Here is an 18,874-nt window from a genome sequence, read left to right on the forward strand (position 1 = left end):
CAAGCCTGTGAAATACAGTCTGTATATTTTACTATGAGGTTTGTTTGTTTTTCTAAAAAGAGGATGTGATTATTATTCATACAGTACGAGACCGGATCAGCAGGGAGGATGCTGCGAGCTGCTGTGACCTGAAGTTTTGCTGTCAGATTACTCGTGATGTTCTGGGCATTAAAAACATCTTTTGATGCTTTGCACTCTGAGCCGAAAGCATAAATGGTTTCAGCTCATCTCTGTAAACCTGATGAAAAGAAGAAAAAAGATTGACGTCTCTCCTCTGTCTGATGGGAGAGACAGAATACAGCAGATCATCCTCCTGACTGATCCATCGAGCACCAACATACAGTGGCTGTAAGTGTGACTGGTTGTACCGTAGGCAGGGAGGGACTTGGTGCGCTCTCGGTTGTCCTCGCTTGGAGCTGAAAGGTTGACTGTCCTCTTCAGAGATGACGACCGTTGGCTGCCCGCGCCAGACACCACGACGGATCCATCAAACACATCGCCGTCTGCGGGATTCTCACCTGCTGGAAGAGAAGGATATAGGATCACACGGTCAGTAAAGACTGACACGAATTTGAAGCTGAAAACTCTCAGCGGTCTCATTTAATTTCTCAGGGTGGACGTGAACAGCAGACATAAACTACCGAATGCAAAGGTAAGTGTTGGAAGTCAGAAGCTGCTATCCTACAGGATGAAGACAGTATCACACAAACTAATGAAAATTAAGAAGGAAATAAATAATGTGCCAAAAACTGCAGTTCCTCTAATGGCCACTTGAGGGTGCCCACTAAAGCGGCTCCATAGCCTCCTATGTTAAAATGCAAACTTTGTTTACAGCTTGATGCAAAACGTGTCTCAATAATCCTTCCATAATAACTTTATAGTAGATGATTTTTAAAAACAGTTTTTTTCATTATTGAGTAAATTTTAAAGCAGTTTAGCATTAGTGGTGCGGGTCCTTTGACTGACAGGTGTCCCGACCCCTACTGGACCTCTGCTCTGTGTTTCCTGCAGTCGGTGCCTTTTAAGACATCTTCAGAGAATAATATTTGACAAATAACACATCTTACTGTACGAACAGATCAGTCTTTCCTTCAGTTTTGGTGAATATATAATCTGGTATATTATTTGTGTGTTAATTAGCACTAACGTGCAGGCTTGCATGTATCTACACCCATAAAACACAGAGGCAAACTGATAATCAACCTTTTTAGCGTCAGCTGATGAGCTCTATGTTGTCTTGTCCAAAGAGTTTAGATTTTAAAGAACAGGATTGTGGTGATCCTAAAGCTAGTGGGTGTAACCATGACGATGACACTGACCTTTTATATACTGTATGCTTTAAAAATAAGATATTGAACGAGGTTTTAAAAAAAAACAACTATGCGGTTCACACTGAAATATTCTGTAACACTTCATCAGCTGAAACACACTCACACTGAAGTGTGCAATACACTCTCCTCCAAACGTACATATTACCTTTTCTTCTCGTCTCTTTGACTTTAAAATCACATCTTTTTACACAACAATTAAAAAGAAAAAAAAAAGAGAAGAGAAGTCGTCTTTTTTTTTAATCACGCAGCTGAGTCGCTGTTTTAAGGAAAAACACTGAGTTCCTGTGAGCGTTAATTACACAACTAAAGCATTAAACTACCAAATCCCCCGCACAGTGACATTTGGACGTATCAAGTACAGGCTGGGATTGAATGCATCTGCTTTAAGTGTGACAGACCATCGCTTCAGACGTACAATGTGCGTGGCGTGTGGAGGCGTCAAATACGGCCCTGGAAGCTTTCATTAAACATGTGGAAACCTGTTAAAATAAGTGTTGTGTGTTTAGCTTTGCCAGAGCGGCGAGTCGTGCGACGCGCGAAGCGTCTCAGCAACCGTGGCTGTCTGACATCGTCTGAGTGACCGCCAGTGCCGTTAGATTTTAAACCACCTTATCAATAGAAAATAAGTAATAAGGAAATAATAACTGAACATTTGTATATAATTTACTCACTGAAATAATGTTCACAGACTGAGAGCGATGCCTTTTAATAAAGAATTAGATTATCTTAATTACCTTCATTAACCTTCATTATTTATATGTTTTAATTGTTTATTGATAGTTATTACATATATCGAGGTTATTCTGCAACAACTGGTGAGTTTTTTTAAGTTAACAAACAGGACTGTGTGAGAGTCTTGTGTCACCCTTCATTTGTTTAATTCTACTAGGATAATGAAAACTAGGTGCTGCGATTCATTGAAACATCTGCAAATATCCATGCAAAGGAAAGGAAGCCAAGATGATCCCGCACTGCTTCAAATTATGCTGAGATCTGGCTCTGGGGAGGCCGATCCATGATCCTTGTGCTGAAAAATGAAGCTGCTGTCAGTCAGACACTCTGCAGACTCTTCTACATGGTGGACCAAAGTATGACTGCATTTTTCTGTTCATCGGTTTCATCAGTTGTGACAAGATCATGACTGTGGCTGGACCCAAAATGGGTGAAAAAGCAGACGGTGTCTGATGAAAAACTTTTTAAAATGTATAAGGAAGCCTGGGTCCTTGAAAGCAAAATATAAGAAATCAGAGTGACTCACAACTTTTGCACAGTGCTGTAGATACTAACCATTCTGTGGAGAGAGAGCTTCTGCAGGGTTGCTGCTGGTACTCGCTCGCTCCTGTTCTGACGGCGCCCTCTTCAGGCGAGGAGCAGGAAGTGGTGCTTTGGGAGACAAGCTGCCCGTTTGAGCATTGGCACATTCATCTGACACAGAGAAATCAACCAGTCAGACATCTGGTTTGGTTTTAAATGGGAACTGCATATATTTTCATCTTTGATGCCCAACAGAGAGAGAGCTTCAAAGTGGTGGTCTTGCTTCTCCCTCTGCCTGCTTACCGGAGACGTAGGTGCTGCTTGGTCGGGGGCTAGTTGGGCTGAGGGGCCCAGAGCTGCAGGCTGCCAGGGGTGCTTTGTTAGCCTGGGGTGGGGGTGGTTTCGGGGTGACACCGGGTGGCTTAGCCCTGGGTGTTGGCTCTGGTTTAGACTCATCAGTGTCTGCTGGCACTGCGGGATGGACTTCTGACTTGGCTGCAGGAAGACGATCGTCAGCACAGAGACAGGAGGCTTGAAACATCCCATTTATCGTGGAGTTTTAAATGGTACAAGTGGAGCCCTGCCCTTCATATTTAGCATCATCTGAAGGTAAGTTGATATTAAAGACACAAACCTTTGTCACCGTCCACCTTGTCCTGTGCGTGAGCTGACTCAGTCTGAAACCAGAGAAAGACATCTTTCATTTCAGTACAAGTCACTGAGTGCGCTCCTACTGGCCTTTTCATTAGGAACACCTGTGCAGTACGGCTTAAGTCACTGCTTAATTTTGACACGAGTTCTGACGATGGGATAAATCTATCTTACTACTGCAGCTGCACTCAGCGGTAATATGATACTGGTCTGTTCCTATTATTTTGTCCAACCATTAACATTCATGTCTTATAATATAACATTTTGGCTAATGATGCATCAAAACTTTAAAGTCCACCTACTTTCTTCCCAGCCATTCTCTCCTGCCTGGCCTTCATCTCAGCCATCAGGTCCATTCCCATCATAGGAACTCCGATGTGTCGGGGTTTATGGGGGTTTCCCTTCTTCTCCACTTTCTCCACATGTTCCGTCTTTTCCAGGTTCTCCTTATTCTCCACGTTCTTCTTTTCTTTTTCCTCCTCTGCATTTTCGGTGGCAGCTGGAGACGCCTCAACCTCAGAATCTGTGTGGTTTGAAGAGTGAGACCTGTGGGGTTCCTGCTCGGGCTCCGGCACAATGGGACAGGTTTTCACAGGCGATGTGGGGGATCCTGGTGTCGTCTCCTTAGTCACTGGACACGGGGAAAGGGGTGCAGCTGCGGCAGAAGAGGCAGGTTGAGGTGGGGCGATGGCGGCAGATCCGTGGCTCTTCTCTAAACGGGACGTTCGTTTGATGAGATTAAAGAAACCACTCTTCCTGGATTCTCGTTTTTTATCTGCTCCTTCCTGAGTGCTGGTGGACGGACCTTTCCCAGAGGGAATTCTGGAGATGATCAAAATAAGGGAAGCTAAATTTATTCAGCCTCAAAAGTGAATTTGATGCCAAACATGTTCAAATTATAGGAAAACCATAACCAACATGACCAACTGTGGGAAATGATCACTTTAATGTTACTAAAAATAGGGAAAACAATGTTTATGTCTCTTTGACTTCTTGGCATGGAGCCTTCATCCTGGAAAATATCCAATCCTACAGCTGTTTAGCTTCACATAAGGACGAGGTGAAGGAAATACAACCAATACATGCATCTGCTAGTATCCAAAACTCGAGAGGACAAAACCCAGCTGGCCACATGTAGGTTTCTAACATCCCCAAATCATCATCCAGCATGTTTTTAACCTACAGTCAAAGGTAAATGCACGGTAGGCTGGTATATTTGTACTTTAGCAAACTGCTGTTCTCAGGTAAAGTAATGAATTGTTACTATTGTAATAAGTTACTTCTAAAAGTAAAATTACTTAAAGACTGAAAAAATGTAAAACAGTTCTGGTATGATGCTCACTTGAAGCTGAGTTTAATGACTTTCTTGGAGAAGAAATCATCCAAGCCCTCGTCCAGCTTTCCCATAATGCTGTTCTGCTCTGCTTCCTGTGGCGCTGAGCTGCCCGTGGCCTCCCGCTGAAAGAGACAAACAGAGATCAATTACCTGCCGATGAGTTTACACAAAGAGCACAAAACAAACCACAAACATCCATCCCGGAGGTCGATTTGGGGATGTTAGAGACCTACGTGTGGCCGAGCGGGTTTTGTCCTCTTGGGTTTTGGCCGGAATTTGGTGTGATGTTCCAGAGTTTTGTGCTCCATGGGAGGCAGCTCGGCCAGCGGGGCTGATTTTGCATCCTGTGGAGTCGGGGGAGGGGGGAGGTCTTCATAGTACGCTGACGTTCTGTCCAGCTGTGAAGGAGAAGGAAGAGGAGGGTCCTCGACGTGGATAGGTACCTCTTCCAGAGCTTTGTCGAGGTCAAACTCCAACTCTGACAGGCAAAGAGAGAGAAGGAAGCAAAGCCTGATGGGAATTTCAAAATCGAACAAATCAAATACCAGTGCTGCAGGTCCTCACGCTAAAATGTTGTTAGATTTTGTTCCACAATCGTGGATACACAAAACATGAAACAACTAGAAAACAGATACTTCTGTGTTCCATTTATACTGATCTGAATGTAATCCCAGCACAATGTACTGAATGTTGTTGTCAGAGATCGACTACATACAGAGGGCGGGGGTATCAAACTCATCGTCCATCACATACAGTTGCCTTAAATAGGTCGGACCAGTGGAACTCCCCTTTCTGTCCTTTTAATTACCAAGAAGGAAGAAGAAGTGCAAATTCAACAGAATGTCTTAGTTTTTCTACATGATAAAGAAATGCTGCAGTGGTCACTGTTCTGTCCTTGAATCCTGTAACTATGACTTTATTACTTTGGTGTAGTGTGAACGGCCATGTGGGAGGTCTTTATCTGTAGAAAGAAAGCTAAAGTCTATGTCCTTCTTCACTTACCATCCACTGGATTGAATTAAAGTCTTTGCCAGGCTGATTCTGGTCCCCGAGCCTGATGTTTGACACCCCTGGTCTGAAGCCTTATAAGGAGCTGTATTATATTTTATTTTGAAGAGTTTCTACGTGCTTAAACTTCAGTCTCATCAGTGACTAATAGTAATGAGTAGATTTGTTTATCTACTTTTCCCCGTCTGGATGAAATGCTTGCCGACTGTCTCCATATTGTTTATTTTCCACCTCCTCCAGGTTCAAAGGGTCACCGGCGCGCTGACTCAACATGTTACTTACCAAACGCCACAGACACGGGCCTCAGCATCCTGACCAGAATGCTCTTCCTCTTGGATTTGGGTATCATCTAAAGGGGAAAAGTATTTTTATGAATGATTATTTCTTATTAATACACAAATACGTGGACCTCTCATGAGATAGTCTTATGTACGGCTATAAAAAGCAAAAAATACAGCAGATTTGGTCTTAGCTGTTATCCCCATCAAGGTCATCTCATAGCGCAGTGCTAACAACGCTCCCAGGTCTCTGCTGTATTCACACAGATCTGTCCCACTCTTTGAGGTGACTTCTCCTCCTCCTTTAAGAAGTTTAGACCCAAAGCAGAAAATGTTCTCCTGCCTCTGATGTGCTGTCTTTAACTTTGTATGTTTAAAATTCAATTTGATTTTATTTACACAGCGCCAAATCACATCAGCAGTCCCCTCAAAGCGCTTTATATTGTGCAGTAGACCCTACAATAATACATACAGAGAAAAACCCAACAATCATATGACCCCCTATGAGCAAGCACTTTGGCAACAGTGGGAAGGAAAAACTCCCTTTAACAGGAAGAAACTTCCGGCAGAACCAGGCTCAGGGAGGGGCGGGGCCAAGGGGATCACTTTGAAGGGATTAACAAACGTCTGTTTTCTTTTTAAATCCCGCTTCAGGTAACAAGCTTGTGCTAAGTTACTGATGACTTCTAAACATTCACAGCAAATCATTCATATTAATATTTTCCTACCGTGGAGTCCATATCGTCCAGGTTATTTTCCCGATCTTGGTTCTGATCCTGGTCGTAGTTCTCTGGCTGTAAAACTGTCTCGTCTAAGACCTCCATCTCCAGATGGGGCTCGTGATGCACCAGAGGTTGGTCCTTTCTGATCAGATGGTCGGCCTGGAAACAGCCAGAGAAAGATGCGAGGGATAACCAGGAAGAACTCGACGAGGAGAAAAGGAAAGGCAGGCAGAAGGTGGAGGTGACAGGTGGAGAGGACACTAACCAGAGTGTGCTGTGATCTGGACAAAGACTCCAGGATCTCATCCACGATGCGATCAGAGAGAAACGAGGCAACGCCGAGTTTCACCTCACTGTCAGACACGAGTGACAAAAGACACGTGTTACACATCTGTATCGTCAGGATATTAAGATCATACGGTATTAAAAGATTTTACAAATGTGAAGAATAAATAAATAGAGTAAAAAGAAAAGCAGATCTCAGAGAGAGCTCCTGACTTTGTGTGTGCTGAGGATCAGAATCTCTTCAAGTATTTTTAAGGGACTTCGTTTCCATTTCAGACCTGATCTTATTGATGATGTCGACCCCGGACTGCTCCAGCAGCGTGGTGGTGATGAAGCTGCGAGGAATGGTCATCCTCCCCGCACCGGCCTTCAGCAGCTCCTGGCGAAGGCTGCTCTTCTTCATCACATTAGGACACAGGGCCTCGGCAGTATCCACCATGGTCCTCAGCATCGTCTGAGGTGAGCGAGTTAGCAGAGTTTAAGGCTCGAGCAGCTGAGATTAGAGCCACGTTTCAGAGGTAAAAACAGCCGTTCTGTACCTGCAGCTGGTCGTCCATCACTGCTGCTATCTCTCCAGCCATCGACTCCAGTTTATCCTGAATAGCTCCGACACACGTACCTGTGGAGCCTGCACTCTTCAGGTGGTACAGGTTGGGAAGCAGCTGGGATAAAAAGTAAAGATGTGAGTGAGTTGTATCTGGGTTAGTCTCCATGCCACGCACAGGCGTGCTGTTAGTGTTGGTGGATTTGAGGTGAGCTGCACGTTCTTACAGTTTTGGAGTTTCTGGCATCCTTCATGAGGTTCTCGGCCACCTTCATGTCCTCCTGAACGGCGCTGGTCTCTGTGAACCTCAGAGAGTTCAGATGATCCTGCACCCTCACACACATCATGTCCATCATCTGCATCACACAGAGGTCAAAGGTCAATTGTAAGCGATATTTTGAATACTTAATTAATTATTTAAAGTCCCTTTGATCTGTAATGTACATTTAAAAAAAAAGTCAGCATAGATTTCAATAAACACAACAGTTGTTGCAAAAGACCAAGAGAGAAATCTCTGCTGCGCCTGCCTGCTGTGTGGTGGTGGTGACGATTCCCTGCTGCAGTCTGTACGCCTGCTCCTGCAGGTATTTACGCGTCTCGTGGTTCCTCAGCAGGTACTGCTCCATCTGCATGAGAAAACACGGGAACTGTGAGATCACACAGAAAGGCTCTTTACAAGACCGAAAAAGAGAAAAACCAAAAACCAAAACCTTGAGCAGGGCGTCCTCTGTCTTCTCTGGATTTGCCTTCAGCGCCTGAGCAGCATCCATGATGGGAACAGGCATGAAACGAATGGTGTAGTTCCTGATGGAGAAAGACCACATTTGATTCATTCATACGCCACCAAAGCCGGTGCTGAGCTTTAAAGCTGTGGCAGCTGCGCCTTCCTCGACACTCACTTCTCCAAAGCGGCAGCGACATCCTGCAGCCCCTGAGGGCTGACGTTGTTCCTGTCCCACACCAACGTCCTGCAGATACAAACCAAACATAAAAACTAATCAGCCAAAAAAGGAAAATAACTCGGCTTCTTTTTAGTATCACCTACAAGAAACTTTTAGAAATGAAAACGTTTTTGCTTCAATCATATTTGACTGTTGTCTGAGATTCCCACGCACATCGCTGTAGGACACTAAATCAAATCAAATCAAATCACTTTTATTGTCACGTCACATGTGCAGGTACACTGGTACAGCACATGCGAGTGAAATTCTTGTGTGCGAGCTTCACAAGCAACAGAGTTGTGCAAAAATACAATAACAAAAATCCTCTTCAGCATCTTCTTCTCAAGCTAAAGATGAAACACCTGAGCTCACCTGAGCTTAGTGTTGATCTGCAGGGCTTTGGCCAGAATCTTAGCCCCCATGTCTCCCATGGAGTTTCCACTAATGTCCAGTTTGGTCAGAGAGGTGTTGCTGCCCAGAGCGTTGAGGACGATGGAGAGGTCGGCCTTGAGTTTGGAATCGGCCAGGGACAGCGAGGTCAGCGGCTACAAACAGGGAAGTAATGGACACATTTTGAGTGTTTAAGATCAAAACGGGATGCATTTAAAGCCTTAAATAGGAATTCAGTGGAAATTATGAGATGATGTTTCATAAATCCTAAAAAGTTTACCGATTCCTCTTCTTGAATCATATGAACCAGATTGTCCAGGACCTGAGCCACATTCCTGTGGGAAACGTTACCAGGTGAATAACTGTGCCACAGTGAAACAAAGAGTGGAAACCCATGTTTGTGGTGTGTCTGTCACCCACTTGGACTTGATGTTGTTAAAGTTTTTGCCCAGTGAAAGATGTCTGATGGAGCGGTTCTTGGCCAGCCACACGAGCAGGGTGGTCAGATCCATGTCCAGGCCTGCGTGAGGCAGCACGGAAACATGAATGAACCAAGATCACACAAAGCAAGTACAGGAGCGGCTTTAATGTCAAAATTTCCACACCATTGTCAGAAATATCCAGACTGGTAATGTTGGGAATCTCAGCAATACAACCCTCCAGGATCTGGGAGCCTCCAGAACGCAGCTGAGAGCAAAAGACAGTCGCTGGTAAACACTTTCCCAATACTTCCAGTTTACTTTTATCTGTGTAGAACAAAGCGTGCTGGAGTCTTACCTCACAGCAGCTGAGGTCCAGAGACACGTCGCTGAGGTTTGGGTTGCAGCCGAGTCCCAACAGCAAAGATCTGCAGAGACACAAATGGATCAGACGAGTGTGTGCTCACACAGAAACGGTGACTTACAGACATCAGTGTCACTTTTTCCAGGTCAGCCTTCCTTTTATTAACATCTGCCTCTGTGTGTTCTGCAATAAATCTCTGAGGTTTCCAGAAATCAGATGAAGGTTATATTGAAAACACTAATAGGGGACCTGTTACGCTCAAACATGACCAAAGCAATTCAAGCAGTTACTTCAGTTTCCTTTTATGTGAAACGTGTACAAAATATCTTACTTCAGAGCCTCCAGAGGCAGCTTGGTTCCTGACAGACTGACGGACGTCAGAGCCTGAGCAGAGCTGAAGAACTGCTTAAAGGACGGAGGGATTTCTTTACACTTCCTGTGAGAGGGCGAGGACACGTGCATTAACATCAACACATCGATAAATATCAAAGTGACAAAACTATTTGTTGGATAAGATTTGCTGAAGAAGAAATCAAAAGAGAAATGAATGCATCATTAGTGAGTGTAACCTGTGATCAGATTGGATATCTGCAAAGATATCACACACACGTCATTATTAACATCTGACCTGTGAGAAAAGACTGTTTTTGACATGTTGAGGACAGAAAGGTGCTTCAAAGATCCTCTGAGCAGGGACGAACACACCTAAACACAACAAACAATGAAGAAAAATATAATGAACTCAGAACACGACGGAACCACAGAGCCCGACGTTTTAGTTTAAAGTTTTCCGACCTGCTCCAGACAGCAGTCGCTATTGGACAGATCGAGAGTTTCCAGGACGTTTGAGTGACTCAGGAAGCTGTGAAGGTTCTGTGAAGAAAAAAAACACACACAAACTCCTCAGATTATAAAAACAGCCCTGACTGTAGCTCGAGTGTTGTCCAGCCTGATGCTTGATATGAGATGCAGTGGCGAGGGCGACTGCATACCGGGAGGTCGTCCCCTCGGAGGGAGTTTCCCGACAGGTCGAGGTGTGTGAGGGTGGAGGCCACGATCGGGTTGGCGCAGAGAGCCTGACAGAGGCTGTTTACACCTGAAAATGACGACAACAATGCACACTTAAGAAAAAAAAACCTATTCACAAAATATGAAGTCTTCTCAGTGTCCCTGTTTGTTCACCTTTAGGAGACATGGAAGTCCTGGAGAGGTTCACGTGCTTTAGACCCATGGGCAGTTTGGCAAACTGAGCGCTCAGAGCAGCAACGCCTGCAGGAAACAAACGTCAATTTGAAGTCGTTAGACTTTAAAAAGCTGAAAAATGGCCACCAGAGGGCGCCTGACTGCACCTGGATGCCCTGTAGAGGGTTGGATAACCGAACTCTGAACAAATGTTTAACAGATGAAAATAAATAAAACATAATGAGAACTGAATTTAATGTCAGTTCTCATTTGGGATGATGAGAAATACATTTAAGTGATTTTCTACAAGAACATCGCCTCTTTTCTATTCCTGGGATGTTTAAGGCCATGCTGATACGTCATGGCCCGTAGTCTGTGTGTGTACACATTTTCTTAACCTTTGTCCTCCAGCGAGTTGTTGCTCAGGTTGAGTGTTTGAAGCGTGGAGGCGGGGTTGTGTGCCAGAGCGCCGGCCAGTTTCTGAGCAAAATCACTGCAGGAGAAGAAGAGCGAGCAGGCTTAGCAAAGTCTCAACACAAGCAGCATAAATGCGGATCGTCAGAGTCTCTTTATTTACTCTTTACTGACAAATGTGGAGAATATGGAAGTAGAGAAAACGTGCACAGATCACATGTGCCTGGCTCTCTTATTTGACCTCTGACCTTTTGAGCCCAGCATTGTCCAGCACCAGCTCCTCCAGCCGGCTCGATCGAGCCACCACTCTCAAAATCTGGTCGTACACATCTGTCGGCTGAAACAGACGAAACACACTCGGGTCTTAAACTGAATCCCACTCACAAAAAAATAAAGAAAGAATTTTTATTATATAGCAATTTAGTTCAAGATTTATTTAGTTCAAGTCAATTTTAACGTTATGATAAAAACACAGGAGGCCTTGTGTGAAATGCTTTAGATCAGGTAAAGCTGGATTTGTGCAGGATGTTACCAGTTTGTAGTCTTTGGTGGAGAGCTTAGTGAACCACTGGTTGTACTCCAGAACTGTAATGATTGGAATCAAATCCCTGAAAGGACAAAATAAATGTGCCTTCATATACAACTGTAAGTCACTTTATTCCACACAGTGACACAGAAAAAAGGACATGAAATACTGCTGTTGTCTCGGAGGCTGCTGCTGCTCGGGGCCGTGTCAGGTTTGGGACTTTGTGTTTGCTTCCACTCCGGTTACGTTTGGACACCAGGTTTAGAAAAAAGACGATGACCTGAGTTAAAGTTTACACCTCATTCACCCAGCACACTGAAAAATGGTCTCATCCGTTGTTTTTTTAAATGTGATGCCAAGAGGTCCTTTAAAGGTCAACAACCAAACAGCTGAATTTGTAATTAAATGTGTCAATACTGCACATATTCACTAAAATGAAGATAAAACTGGTCCCCTCATATTCAAAGTCACACTTGATACATAATGAGGTGTTGAGTCGTTTCAGTACTTGTTGTCCAGATGAACAAAGTCCTGCAGGTTGAGCTCTTTGGTGTCCTGAGTGAGATAGATGGTGTCCACATCCTGGTGAAAACAAGAAGACACGTGAGGCTGAGAGGAAAGAAACAACACAAACTAGCAGATGTGACAAGAATCTGAGTTATTGCTTCAACATGGACAGGAGAGAATGGCTGTGACATCACAGCAAAAACATCTGGAGAAGCAGGCGAAGAAAAAAAGATGGAAAAGAAAAAACCCCAGAAAGCGGTAGATAAGAAAAGAAGCTGATGACTACAGACGAAAGAAGGAAAGAGAGGAAACAAAGTTCATCAGATTAAAAAGAGTAATGATTCCAGCGTGCAGCACCGACCCACTGCACTTCCTCTCTGTACGGCTGGCGGAGGTAATCACACACACACCAGTACTGATGGGAGAAGCCGCCTGCAAAGAGTCACATGACAGCAGCAAATTAGCACAGACACTTTAAACATGTGACTTCTGTGACATCTGGGAAGTGACTGATTATGATGTACCGCACGGTCCCAGGTCAGCTGAGGCCTGCTCGTCCCAGATGGCCTGCAGGGCTGCCAGCCTGTCCGGGGGCTTCAAATTTAACTTCCTCATCATCTTCCTTCCTTACAGAGAGAGGAAGGGACAAACGAGGGGAGGGAGGACAAGAAAACAGAATCATTTCATATTCATTTCAACACTTTTAAAAACTTTACAAAACTCCCAAAGCAACAACTGAGACTGAAAACAGTTCTGAGAACACGAGAAACCAGAATACAAACTCGACTTTATTAGCTAATAAAAAGAAACGAGGACTAAACTCACATTTTCATAACTAATGACTAGATTTGTTAAGCAGTCAATTAAAAAGCCTAAAAAACATACATTTGGTTTTATCTGGGTGCCAGTCCAAAGGCCACAAATGTCTGATTTCTATGAGCTGCTGAATCACTGTGAACATGGATGAGACCATCATCACACAGACTTTCTGTAACATCCTGAGACCTGAGAGAGCGCCACCACAGATTTACCTCCCTGCGACTTCCTCCACACCCTGAAAATGAAACCACGTTGAAGGATTGCTGTAGAGGATTTGCACACACTGCAGAGATCCACGGGAAACACAGCGGGAATTCCACAGTGGGATCTAAAACTAGCAGCCATGGTTAAAATGCTTCAGAGGTGCATAAGAAGATTGCCTTAAACTTAAGAGCTGCACAATCACAGCTAAGGCTCTTGATTCTCACACACGTTCATATTAAACATGGTCAAAGAGATAAATAATCAGGCCGACATATGTACCCGTCATGCCTGTGATCTGAAAGCTCAGGCGTCAGACTGCTTCAGACGTTCGTTTTCAGACAGTTTCTTTGGACATTGCATGACGTCAAAGTGCAGGGCGAGGTTTTACATGGTCGTTCAGGTACATCGTTACAGCTGTCAGCACAGAAGCCCTGCAGATCTGCACCGTGCAGCCGATTACAGGAACGAGACTCTAGCAGAGTCCAGGACTACAGAAAAGTCTCCTGAAGATTTGTTTTATACTTTCAAAGCTTCCTTTGAAACATTTTAATTCCTCACTGCATCCACAAATCCGTCCCTTCAGCAAACACAATGACATTTCAACAGATCTCAAACCCTTAAAGGTGCCGTGCACGCTTAAACATGCTTCTCCTCTTAAATGAGCTTTTTCCTATTTTAAGTATCACATGGATACTTTTGTTAGTAAAAGATAATAAAGATAATTGTTCATCATCATTCTAAACTTTACTGAATAAACTGAACACTGAAAATTTTATTTCACACTTAAAGGGTCTTTCCAACCCTCTGTAAGGTTGTGGTTCTGTGTTATCAGCCTAACAGTGTCTGCGGCTGCTGGCCGCGTGGTACCTACACCGGTACGCCTGCCGGGCAGATCCGGTGAAGACAGTTGCCGATGTGAGCGATCACCTTGTCCACTTCCTCTGCAGAGCCCAGCCGGAGGCTCCACGAGCTGTGCTCATGCTCCAACACCAGCTGCAGGGGGCGACACACACAAAGGAATCAGACATGAAGGAATCACGGATGTGAAGAAATGCAGACACCCCGTGATGATGATTGGTTTTCCCTGAGGAGGCTGATTCAGGTGAGTGAGTTAACACAGAGCTGGAGTCCTTTTTCACTTCTCCAGTTTAAAAGACCAACATGATGCAGAAGGACACAGAGTGAATAAGACGACAGCGTCAGCGTTTTAAGGCTCGACACGAGTGAAACTTGAAAACCTGCTTTAACTTCATGAGGAAAAGCTGGGGTTCAATGTTTTACATGAGACGTGTGCATTTGGATGCAGTCCAGATGTTGTCATGTGTGGTGCGATGCAATGAATAAAAAGCTGCAGTGTCAAGACTTTGTTGTTTGTGTACCTGTGTGGGCTTGTTGCTTTGGATTCCCAGGATTTCCAGATAGCTGAAGGACTGTTCAACCTGAAAGGGTTCAGAAGAGACGCGTGTTGAAATCCATGCTAAACACATCAGCTTAATCTTGTATTTCCACATCTGATCAAAGAGCCACTGAAAGGGCAGCAGGCTGAGAAAAAACAGCCAGAAGTGTTTTTCTACTTTTCATCAATCCCAAAGGAGCTTTTTCTTCCCACAATGTGAAGTTTACGAGGAAAAATATTACAAGGAAAAACAAAGTGAACTGATTACTGATTACTCTGACTCTTCCCAGGAAATGTTTACCCCTCACACAGAGAGTGAAAATACAATCTGCCATTAGCTGGATGAAGGGATTTCAGGTGCTACACACACACACACACACACACACACACACACACACACGCGCGCGCGCACACACGCACACACACACACACACACACACACACACACACACACACACGCGCGCGCACACACACACACACACACGCACACACACACACACACACACACAACTTTCTGCAACTTTGAAGAAAAAAATTAAGAAAACATTTGATCTAAAGTTTTGAGCCACCAGCTGCATGTCTGAACAACTGAACTGGACAGATGTGAAGGTACCAGGATGAACAGAGAGGGGTTTGGTTTGGGCTGCCCAGTTTTTTTTTTTAGATATTTGCTGCAGGGATCCTTGCACTCGCCTCAAAGCATCAAAACATACATCTGAAAAACTCAGCAGCAAAGTTTCCCTCCAGAAATCATGACGCAAAAAATTCAGACAGAAAACTATTTTCTTTCTACTGAACTGCATCAGGAAACAAGCAGGTGTGGATGTACTGGTGATGAGAGGCTCACTCTCATGGCAGGATGTGGACATGATGGCAGCCACAGGCGGACATCTCTACAGCTCTAAGAATGCCACTTGTGCTCACTGAACACTTGCTCAGTGTTTCACTTCACATTTAGGAAGACCCAGAAGGCCGACTGTGAGGCAGACCTTATCGCTGTTAGCAATGCTGCTGTGAGCGAAGCGAGGCAACATCTGGTGGAAAGAATGAAACCTGGCTGTTATAGCAGCTGATCATCGTTATCGCACGTGGCTGAAATGTTGAAGGGTCCACATACTTTCAGTCATGTAGCGCATGAAGCACAACAAGTGTTACCTTGATGAGTACATACTTGCTTTTAAAACTGAGAATAACTTCTCAAGCGCCGACTTGTTTCGTGGTTGAGCAACAGAGACAGTTCGCTGTCCCGCAAGAACGTTCAAGGAGGCTTTCCCAATCATCTGGACTATATTTAATTTACATTATCAACAATTCTCCAGTCAGGAATTTCTTAAATGCTTTTCCATGATGGACAGAGCGTGCAGTGCTGATACGAGGCGGGTTATTATTGCTACTGAACAAACCCTGAAGAGAGGGGTAAGAAGAAGAAAAATCAGAGAGACTACAGGAATGTAAAAAACACAGGCTACAAATAGTCTGCAGAACAAATGTCTGGAGCAGAGCCTCACACTCGTTTCCTTTGAGTCCAGAGAGAGAGAAAGTAAAAATAATGTGCGGTCGCTGCCAAAAAGAACAAGTGTGACTGAGGAAAAGAGGGAGAAGCACAACAACGACGGCGGGAGTGAAGGGGGGAGGCGGAAAAAGAAAGCGAAAGAGATGGAGTGACCGGAGAGCTGTCAGACGATGAAGAGGCGCGATGCAGAGCGAGAGGGGGAGGGTGAAAAAGTGAAAGAAAGATGCAAGAGAGGACGGTTTGGACTTTGCCCGAGGGAGAAGAAGAAATCAATAAGAAACGACGTGAAAAGCAGAGAGAGAGGGCGAGCCGTGCCCCCTCCCCTGCCCTCCTCACCAGCTGTTAAATTCCTCCATTGTTCCCCCGCCTCTCTGGGCTGGGACAGTACACACCGAGGAACAAACCGCCCTCTGTTCCACTCGCTCTCTTCATACACAGTTAGAAAAACCGCTGGCCCACTGTGGAACAACAGATCAGGGGTCAGCGGGCGGAGCTGAAACACATTTCAGCCTCTACGGTTCACTCGTGCCTGCTGATGTTTTTGAACATCGCAACTCATCATCCAAACGTGTTTTTATAACAAGAAGAGAAATTCGCTCGGACAGTCTGGAAGGTTTTAAATGTCCCGCGGAAAGAGAGAAACTTTGATCTGAGGATCTCCGTTCAGTCGGGTCACCGGATTAATCCGGACGAACCAAAGTGCAGTCGGTCCTCCTCAGGTCCAAACTTTCTTTGATTAAAGAAACTTCAAACAAGTTTTGCATTTTGTGGATTTTTACAGGCGTGTTAGTAATTTCAGTCATATGTACTCATTAAGTGCCAACATGGCGCCTCTACTGTAGCTTACAATAAAGTCGCTCGGCTAACAAAGTGCCTGCTTTAAACTCACTGAACTACAAAAGTCTTATTTCAGTCATTTGATAATCAAAGACAACATTTGCTTAGACAAAACAATTATTCCGTCATAAGGGAATCCCCGGCAGCAACGACTGCACAACGTAGAACAACCTTAAACAAAACGATGGTGATGATGCAACTATTAACGTCAACTGGCAACATAGATCCAAAAGCACAGAGCCAGAACATTACACTTCCTCCGACGCCACCTTAAAGCTGGTCACTGCAGACTGTCCAACTTCACAGCAGAAACAAACAGCTCATCAGCTGGGATACAGCTGAGGCTCAAAGCTCCACCGAGGCACTAAAGCGGACCTCTGCACTGTGTTTGTACTGTGGTAGAAATGAAATCCTCTCAAACAAAAGTACAGAGACAAACTTAATCAGTCTACTCAGTTATTTTGTTATGATTTCTTATACACAAACTTATATACAAACAAAAGTACTGATGAATTAATGCTTCTGGTTACCTGTGTCTGGGTGCATTAATGAAATTATCTGACAGATAATATGGTGACATTACCAAGACGTGAGGAAAATTTGATTACTTTATTACTTTGTCAGTTTGCACTGATTAGCAGGGATCTGTTTCTTTGTGGTGTCTGTGTTCGTCGGCTTGTTCGTCTTATATCTTCCTCTATACATCGTATATGGCTGAGATTTCCACAATCGTGAGTAGGGATGGGTATCGAAACCCGGTTCTTGTTGAGAACCGGTTCCCACTGTTTCAATTCCTTGGAATCGTTTGCCATTTTTGCAAACGATTCCCTTATCGATTCCAGTCGCCCCGAATGACGTCACCACGTTGCGGAGCGTCATTTACCTGGCAGGAAACACGGCGGCTCAAACGCTCAAAAGTTTGGTCATACTTTACGAGTACGGATGACAACAGGGCAACTTGCTATACTTGCAAAGTAGATATTTCATTTAAAGGAGGAAACACTACGAATATGCAAAAGCATTTGCTCACAAAACACGCGATGACCTTAAATGAATGTCGTGTTTTTAATTCCGCTCCGGACTCGTGAATCTCAACCCAGCAGCAGCGGTAACGTTTGCACGTCCTCTCCCGTTAATGCAGCAGGTAAATAATCAACTAACAGTGCATATTATGTTAGCGCGATCTGCCTTATTACAAAACCTGCCATTACTGTGCATTTAGGTGACCGTGATGAGACAGACAGAGTCTGGCTGGCAGTTGTCGCTGCAGTCTACCGGTAGCGTCTCCTTTCAGGCCAGGATAGACGAATGTCACCGAGCAGTGACTAAGTTTGTGGTCAAAGGCTTGCACCCATTTGCCCCGATTTTCGGTAAGTGAATGTGGATTCACTTACTGGATATTCTTGTGTAATTGCTACAGAATAATTTATGTTATACTTTGTTATTGCTGCAGAAGAATATTTATTTTATTATTTTACATTTACAATTTGTTTTCCTGGGGACCCTGTGACACCCCATTGAAGAGCCATAGGCTGTGGATCTCTTAAGATCTCACTGCTGGGTTTGTAAGGCCATGTTACTCCTAAATTTCTATCTCGTTCAAAGAGAAGATATAAAACAAAGTTCTAAGCTAATCAACCTTAGTGTTCTCCTTTTTTAAAAACAAGAATCGATAAAGAATCGAATTGTTAAACAGAATCGAAAATGGAATCGGAATCGTGAAAATCTTATCAATACCCATCCCTAATCGTGAGCCATATTTCCAACATATACATCGTTTCTGCCTAGAAGAAAGATGAGGTCACAATTTCTGTGTTTGACAGTTGGGTCGGTTCACATTTTGGAGCCAAACAGCCATTTAGTTTTAGTTTGAGCAAAGTCCCAGGACTCAGTTTCACTTTGAATCAGACTTTGTGTCTCTGTCTGGCCTGATTCACACACTCATTGCTAAGA

General features: G+C 44.2%; 1 protein-coding gene across 6 annotated transcripts in view; it reads right to left on the reverse strand.

The window, feature by feature from the left end:
* Positions 1–18,874, reverse strand: part of carmil1 (capping protein regulator and myosin 1 linker 1) — a 31,225-nt gene that overhangs the window by 2,903 nt on the left and 9,448 nt on the right. For 4 of the 6 annotated variants that reach the window (XM_019350845.2, XM_019350847.2, XM_019350846.2 and 1 more), the window contains 33 exons: positions 14,555–14,614; positions 14,047–14,168; positions 12,677–12,774; positions 12,514–12,584; positions 12,154–12,227; positions 11,652–11,727; positions 11,368–11,456; positions 11,104–11,198; positions 10,706–10,792; positions 10,516–10,619; positions 10,319–10,396; positions 10,152–10,228; positions 9,855–9,959; positions 9,346–9,587; positions 9,161–9,260; positions 9,021–9,075; positions 8,723–8,895; positions 8,309–8,377; positions 8,120–8,213; positions 7,937–8,035; positions 7,637–7,765; positions 7,405–7,527; positions 7,144–7,319; positions 6,846–6,933; positions 6,587–6,739; positions 5,863–5,929; positions 4,806–5,050; positions 4,579–4,694; positions 3,539–4,058; positions 3,220–3,262; positions 2,889–3,080; positions 2,619–2,756; positions 369–521 (listed from right to left, as the gene is read on the reverse strand). In XM_019350845.2, coding sequence (XP_019206390.1) covers positions 369–521; positions 2,619–2,756; positions 2,889–3,080; positions 3,220–3,262; positions 3,539–4,058; positions 4,579–4,694; positions 4,806–5,050; positions 5,863–5,929; positions 6,587–6,739; positions 6,846–6,933; positions 7,144–7,319; positions 7,405–7,527; positions 7,637–7,765; positions 7,937–8,035; positions 8,120–8,213; positions 8,309–8,377; positions 8,723–8,895; positions 9,021–9,075; positions 9,161–9,260; positions 9,346–9,587; positions 9,855–9,959; positions 10,152–10,228; positions 10,319–10,396; positions 10,516–10,619; positions 10,706–10,792; positions 11,104–11,198; positions 11,368–11,456; positions 11,652–11,727; positions 12,154–12,227; positions 12,514–12,584; positions 12,677–12,774; positions 14,047–14,168; positions 14,555–14,614 — 4,111 coding nt within the window. The remainder of the gene's footprint in view (positions 1–368; positions 522–2,618; positions 2,757–2,888; positions 3,081–3,219; positions 3,263–3,538; positions 4,059–4,578; positions 4,695–4,805; positions 5,051–5,862; positions 5,930–6,586; positions 6,740–6,845; positions 6,934–7,143; positions 7,320–7,404; positions 7,528–7,636; positions 7,766–7,936; positions 8,036–8,119; positions 8,214–8,308; positions 8,378–8,722; positions 8,896–9,020; positions 9,076–9,160; positions 9,261–9,345; positions 9,588–9,854; positions 9,960–10,151; positions 10,229–10,318; positions 10,397–10,515; positions 10,620–10,705; positions 10,793–11,103; positions 11,199–11,367; positions 11,457–11,651; positions 11,728–12,153; positions 12,228–12,513; positions 12,585–12,676; positions 12,775–14,046; positions 14,169–14,554; positions 14,615–18,874) is intronic. The other 2 variants (XM_019350849.2, XM_019350848.2) reach the window with 2 other exon arrangements.

The sequence above is a fragment of the Oreochromis niloticus genome, linkage group LG22 (assembly GCF_001858045.2).
Source record: "Oreochromis niloticus isolate F11D_XX linkage group LG22, O_niloticus_UMD_NMBU, whole genome shotgun sequence".
Taxonomy (NCBI): Eukaryota; Metazoa; Chordata; class Actinopteri; order Cichliformes; family Cichlidae; genus Oreochromis; species Oreochromis niloticus.